Here is a 7,139-nt window from a genome sequence, read left to right as displayed (position 1 = left end):
TGACCAAGGTCAAAGATGTGATTAGACGGACTCGAACTTATAATTTGAAAGTTTTCATAAGTTCGTATGATGATTTTGAACATGTACGTATGTTCGGATTGTAACAGGACCCGGTTGTAACCGTATTTAAGTAAATTGTATATTGTTGAATTATAAACCAAAATGGTATACATTAAATCAAAAGGATATACAGTAAAACAACTCGTCTTTTTCAGTAGTTCAACTTAGCAATTTCATCCGACACTTCTTCAGATCAACGTATTGAGCTCAAAGTTCAACTTAAGTGTTGGGCTTTAAAGACATGAGCTTTAAAGATGAGTGTAGTGTGAATTGGAAAATGGTGAAAAAATAAAATAGAGGGAAATGAAATTCAAATAAATTTCATAGTGCAAAGGCACTTTGTCCCTCATTAGTGAGGGAAAACACTACTTATGCGCTTATATCTAGCTCTTAAAGAGTTGAGAAGAGAGACTCTCCTCACGCCATCTTCGTCGCTCGGCTCGACTTCGACATTTGGCTATTAGTGATCAGATTGATTGATCTTTTTTGGTCCAGTGTGATTAATCCATTAACCTTGACAACCGTGAGGAGATTAGATTTCTTAAGGACACACAAGAAACTCGTGAGCTCAGAAGTTTTCTATTTCATCTAATTTCTATTGTTAACATTTTTCTGATTTTATAAAGCAGAAACTGGTTTTAGGAAATTACTGGAAAGTTACTGATTGTAGTAAATTACTGGTTTCAGTAAAGTTCTTATGAATTACTGAATTTGAACACTTAGGGGTCGTTTGGTAGAAGGAATAAGCTTGGATATCCCAGCACTAATTTTTATACCATGTTTGGTAGAAAGTATAAATTTATCCTGGGATAAATTTATACCTTATACCAAACGTAGTACAAAATTAGTCTTTAGATATCCCAACATACCTTCTTATCCCACTTATGCTGGGATTATTTTATACCATCTTTTAGATGGTATAAAATAATCCCAATAGATGGGATAAATTAGTCCCGGGATAATTTCGACTATCTACCAACCGAACCCTTAGAGAAAACATTAAGCCCCTTCAAAGCATTTCCACTATACAATATACAGTATGTAAAATGGTATATTGTGTTCTTCGCTGAAAATCAACAATCTCTTCAAATGTACCTCAACAATTTCGACAAAATTCCAAATTCTACTCCAAAATCCCCACCAAATTGACTCAAAATTTAGCCTGAACGTCCAATCAATATTTTGAGGACATCCTAGTAAGAATTAGGTCAAAGCAACTAAAAACTCAAAAACCGATTTATGAATTTTTAAGTTTCAAGATCCTCAATATGGTTTTTTTCTTCTTAAAACAAATATTCGAAATTCAACATTAATACCACAGTTCACACATCAAAGAACAACACCTGATTAAACCAAATAGCAAAACACTTCAAACACACACGAAAATTCAAAACTGGAATTTTCGCTCATACCAGTTATTGGAGAAGGACATGACTGTTTGTCACTTAAGGGATTGGTGTTGGGTAGGCTGGTAATAAGTTTTTATTGGGCCGGGGGCGGGGGGGAAGGGCGGGGGGGGGGGGGGTAGATATTTTGTGTAACTATTTTCAAAAAAGATAAAACGAGTGATTATTATGGTGTGTCGGTATATAGTGTAGAAGTTAATTACTACATACTACCATTTTGATTCATTGGGCCTTCGATTATTGGACAGTGTTTTCATATAGAGGCTGGACCTTATATATGATTGACCTTTTACCTGGGAAGACTAGACGAAAATTTGGGCAATTCAGCTTCTATTGCATCCCACAAATATAAGTCCTAATTTATTAAAATGTAGGTAGTATTTAACAAAGGGTAAAGGGTAAAAATGCTTCTACTTTTTGGGAAAAGAGTAAAAATATCATCAAGATTCTTAGCATTTGGGTCAAAAATACCCCTCCTCATTAAAGTTTTCAAATATATCCCTATCTTAACTAAATCCCCAAAAATGAGATCGGGTTATTTTAATTTCTGTTAAGAACGATATTTAAAAACTTTAATGAGAGGGTTTATTTTTGACCCAAATTTGTAACGGAGGATATTTTTAAATTTTTTTCCCAAAAAAAAAGAGGGTATTTTTGACCCTTTTCCCTTTAACAAACTGTTTGATAGCCACTCTTTTGACACGGAAAATATTTGGACAAAAATACTCCCAACTTAAAAGACGGAAGAACTCCAAGCACCTCTGCTGAAATTTGAAGCTTTTACGAGTGAAACTCCAACACAGTATGTTGAGTTCAAAATTCTCAACAGGTGAAACTCCAACACTGTTCGAAACTTTTAAAGGTGAAACTCCAACACACCATGCTGGACTCCTCTAATCTTAGTGAATAGGATTATACTGTGTTTTCTTCTGTTTCTCAAATAAAGTTTTCAACTCCAGGTTCTTCTTCCTTGTAATTGTTAATGCAGTCAACGTTCTTGTCACGCCCCAAAAACTGGAGGGCCGGACCGGCGGCTGGTGCTATATTCGGATCATGACCCACTCCCAAGCCTAATCGCGTTGCAGGGCTCTATTGTCTGAATCAATGATGGTTCGAAGTACCACTTAAATGGTTCACGCCTTCATGGTGGTCATCATAGCTGACCAATAGCTGAATGGACTCCACTCGGGGTGTACCACTTTAGAAGCATGAGGACAGGACACAAATGCGCCTTATTGAAGAATGTACTCATTCTAATTCTATGCAGGTGCCAGTGCCAGTTTCACATATATGGAAGGCCAGGCACCTAAAGACGCCTGGTACCATTCCTGCTGCAGCAGAAACTAAGACCCCTTCAGCACGGCATCAAAAGAGGCAAGTGCTATAGACTCATCATACAATGGATTAATGTGGTACCCAAGAGAAATGTAGTTAATGTTGACACCATCTCCAACAGCCTCATCCATACCCAGCAAGATAATCCGAATCCTACAGTCCCGGTCCCTCGTAAACAGCCAGTCTAGCATGTGGGGCAACTCCTCTAGCTTTTCCTTTGGCATATCTGAAGTACGAAGCAGATTGAACATAGTTTTCAGCAGCAATGGAGGCTACATGTGTGCCATGTCCGGAATAATACCTAGCAGAATTAATGGAAGTTTCCACACAACGATTGGCTGCCAAAACTCCCTGATTGAAATAATTAGCACCAATGAGTTTCCTGCTTCACACCGAAGAGTTAAAATCTGTTCCCTCACAATAGATTCCCTTCCATCTTTTTTGGGATTTCCCGCATACCATCATCCTTAAAGCAAGCATATCTGGCCAGATGCCTGACTCAATTTTACCTGTGATCATACCTTGGCCAAATCTAGAGGCTGGCCAAAGCCTGAAGATGGGTTGAGCTTCAAGAACTCAGAAGTTTGGTAGATTTGGAGTTCAATAGACCTATCTTTATAAGCTGAAATGAAGGCCAGAGATCAGAGACTTCTTGAAAAGCTTCTAGTTCATCTTTGAACAAAACCGCACTAAAGCCACGAAATTCATTATTATAGGAATGAAGGAGCTTTGTACCAGAAAGTTGGCCATTAGAGAGAGGACTGGCAATCTTGATGAGATGAATGATGGAGGAATGCCATTGATAGTGGCTAGCAAAGACTTCAGGCATGGAGGACTTCTCCAAGTGCACAATTTAAGTTGGTTCTCTCTGCAACACAGATAAGAGGAGCAAACAGAAACCATGAAAACAAGAAACCAATAAATTTAGCCCACCCCATGATTGATCTGTCTGGTTTCTAGAGCTATGCCACCATTGGTCAAACATGCATCACCAACCAACTGAAGCATCTGTATTGAGCCATAGTTTCCAGATCATATTCCATGGCCATTGCGAAGAGGCCATTACTGGTCCATTTCCAGAGAATCCTACTAAGTGTCCATTTCAGCCTCAACTCCAGTATTAGTTGAGCCACACTTGTTACTTCCCAATCAAAGCAGTTTCATATAAAAATCACAATCTACTCACTTCCTGATCTACTGTGGACAACAGTTTATTCAACTGCTTCCACTAACCTAAATAGATCTGGATATTTCAGCTCCAGGGGTGTGTGTCGAACCATGTATCTTGTGGTTGTGGGAGCATGTTGGGCCTAAAAGGCACCTAAAATATATTTACTTGTTTTGCGCATAAGAGTTTGAGAATCCATGTAGGTCGCTGTCAACTTCAAGTTGAATGTGCATCAACAAGTTATGAGAATTTGCAAGAACTCTCAGATACTTGATTAATATACCTGCTGCAACATGGAACATGAGCTGTCAATTGGTATTAACATCTTAAATTATAGCAGATTATGCAGGAATACTAAGTATATAACCTTACTAGCTGAAATAAAGGTGCAATCACCTGAAGTTATTAAAGGCTTAGAGAAAAGTGAATGAATAGAGACCAGGATGGTTCCTTGATGTGATACATACAACACTGTAGAAGGGAGTTGAGGAATATTTCTTCAGAAAGTATAGAGTTGCACTAATTGTTTACATCTGCCCACCAAGCAATGAACTAAAAAATCATATCTTGCTTTCGCTAACGTTTCCTCGAACAAAATGCAGTTTTTATCGATTTTATTCTCCACCATCTTAATATTTTTCAGAAGGCTACGCTTTGAGTTCAGCAACTAATGCAAAGCTCTAGTTCCAATTCTACAATTACGTTCTACCAATAATCTTTACAAGAGCAAGATCCATTGGTAAAATGGTGAAACCGGCTACGATCTCTAACGACTATCTCGCGATCGAAGACCTTCGATGTTAGTTTTATGGCAAGGTGGCAATCAGCACAGACCCTTAAGTTCTTCACAATTCGAATAGGGATCCCAGGTGGTGTACTAATCAACATGAATGCAATTGCAATTTTTTCACTATGGTAAGCCAAAGCAGTCTCCTTCTCCTCTTCCTCTATATCAGCAAGCACATTTGATGTGTGAGGGACATAACCTTCCAATCTCAACAATCTAGTCATTTCTGCAAGCATAGCATATATAGCCTCAGTTTTAGGATGGGATCTGTCTCCCATAACAAATTCATGCACACGATTACCCAACTCAACAAGGCTATGCCCTGGCACCTTTTTCACCCCTTCTTTAAGCATAGTTCTCCTTAGTTGATGCACATCTGACCAACGCCTCTCGGCTGCATAAAGGTTTGAAAGGAGCACATAATCCCCAGAATGTTTAGGTTCTAACAGCTTAAGGTGATTTCTAGTTATCTCCGCTAGAGCTAAATGACCATGTATTGAGCACGCACCGAGTAATGTTCGCCAAATCACAGCATTGGGTTGCAACGGCATGTCTTTAATATACTCGTACGCCTTTTCCACTAAACCAGCCCTTCCTAACAAATCAACCATGCAGCCATAATGTTCAATTTTCGGCTTAATTCCAAACAACTTTTGCATCCTTTCGAAGTAAGCAAACCCTTTATCCACCAAACCACAATGGCTACAGGCGTATAAGACCCCGACGAATGTGATCTCAGTAGGCACAAATCCTTTTCTTTCCATTTCCTTGAAAAGCTCAAGTGCTTTCTCACCAAAACCATTGACAGCCAAACCTACAATTAAAGATGTCCAAGACACTACACTATCCTCCTCCAACTCATCAAAAACTTGTTCTGCCTCTTTTACATTCCCAGATTTAGCATAAAGATCCAAAAGGGCATTTGCAGCATGTAAATTCTTATCCAATCCCACCTTCAACATATACACGTGCGCGCGTCTACCCAATGCTAACGCACCAAGCTCAGCGGAAGCAGTCAACAAACTAACCATAGTAAAACCATCAGGCCTAACACCTTCCAAAACCATTTTCCTGAAAAGGGTCAACGTTTCATTAGGTCTACTATTTAAAGCATAGCCATTAATCACTGAATTCCATGCCACAAGATTCTTGTCAGACATTTCCTCAAACACCTTATGTGCATTTTCTGCTTGACCAATTGCTCCATAAAAATGAACCAAAGAATTCTGGACGAACACCAATGATTCAAACCCATTTCTAATAGCCACACAATGCACCTTTTCTCCTTCCCTAACATCAATCACCTTAGCAATAGCTTTTAGAACAAAAGGGTATGTATGTGTGTCAGATGCAACATTATTCACACACATTTTATTGTGTATTTCAATAGCTGGATATGGGTTTTCACTCTCAGCATAACCTCTAATCATAGTATTCCAAGTGAAGATATTTGGGAACTGAATTTGATTAAAGATTTTTTGGGCATAAGACATTGGGCCTGAAAGGGAAACAAGAGCGAAAATCAAGTACTTGCCCATTTCAGGGCTTGATAAAGGAATGCCACGCCTGATGGAAAAAGCATGTACTTGCTTGAATTTGTAAGTTGAGGAAGCACATGAAAGTAAAAGGGCAATGCATTTCTTCAATACGTATGGTTTTGTGCTCTCTCCACTAATGTTATTTGACTGCATGGTTTCAGAGTGATGTTATACTCTATGCTTGTGGACTTGTGAGTGCTTTGATAAGTTGACAAATTATTTGTCCATAACAAGTGATGTCCCTGTTGTGAAAAAAAAATAAAAAAAGAGATGGTCAGAAAAATAAGTTAACCGCGCTCTATAAGTATAACAAGATGTTGATGCTCGTGCGAATAGGCCTGATATGAGCTAACGCCAAATGTAATATTAGTATGATAATATTTTCGTTCGAAGAAATACGTACAGAAAATTATTTGATTTTATTTCATCTCAAAGTTTTTTTTCGTTGAAATCTTTACATTCTATTGGTCCTAACCAAAATTTTAGTAATATAATTTAATAAAGTAACATAACTTATTATTTTTTAATTATGAGAACATTCAATTCTTAAGTTGTAAAACACTAAGAATGTAACATTCTATCTGTTTTTTACTATCGCTTAATGCTATAAATTTATTAGGTTTGCAAAAGATATATATTTGCTTCTTAGGTTGAATTGTATTTTATACAACAACCGCGAGTCATTATACATTATTCTCCTGAAGATCAATCATTTCTTATTTACCATTCACAAATAAAATTTAGAAAGTTTAGCGCATAATTCAAATGCATAATTTATCTCGACAGATAGCAGAAAAGTTGTTAGCATGATACAATATTTGCTTCTGTTCTTCTTTCATAATTAC

The 7,139-nt window shown here is 37.7% G+C and overlaps 1 protein-coding gene across 2 annotated transcripts; it reads right to left on the bottom strand.

Moving 5' to 3' along the window:
- Positions 1–2,228: 2,228 nt before the first annotated feature.
- LOC132046142 (pentatricopeptide repeat-containing protein At4g21065) lies at positions 2,229–6,608 on the bottom strand. 2 transcript variants are annotated; one of them, XM_059436692.1, is made up of 2 exons: positions 4,366–6,608; positions 2,229–4,255 (listed from the first exon to the last, which is right to left on the bottom strand). In XM_059436692.1, the coding sequence occupies exon 1, from the start codon at positions 6,445–6,447 to the stop codon at positions 4,675–4,677; it is 1,773 nt and encodes a 590-aa protein (XP_059292675.1). In that variant the 5' UTR covers positions 6,448–6,608; the 3' UTR covers positions 2,229–4,255; positions 4,366–4,674. The 2 variants fall into 2 exon arrangements, with proteins under 2 accessions (XP_059292675.1, XP_059292676.1); XM_059436693.1 differs by having other exon boundaries at positions 2,229–4,252.
- Between the last annotated feature and the right edge of the window lie 531 nt (positions 6,609–7,139).

The sequence above is a fragment of the Lycium ferocissimum genome, unplaced genomic scaffold (genome assembly GCF_029784015.1).
Source record: "Lycium ferocissimum isolate CSIRO_LF1 unplaced genomic scaffold, AGI_CSIRO_Lferr_CH_V1 ctg9618, whole genome shotgun sequence".
Classification (NCBI taxonomy): Eukaryota; Viridiplantae; Streptophyta; class Magnoliopsida; order Solanales; family Solanaceae; genus Lycium; species Lycium ferocissimum.
This window is presented reverse-complemented; position numbering and strand designations above follow the sequence as displayed.

What these genes read in the sequence shown, in the direction of transcription:
- LOC132046142 (XM_059436692.1), bottom strand. Translation starts at nt 6,447, where the DNA reads ATGCAGTCAAATAACATTAGTGGAGAGAGCACAAAACCATACGTATTG.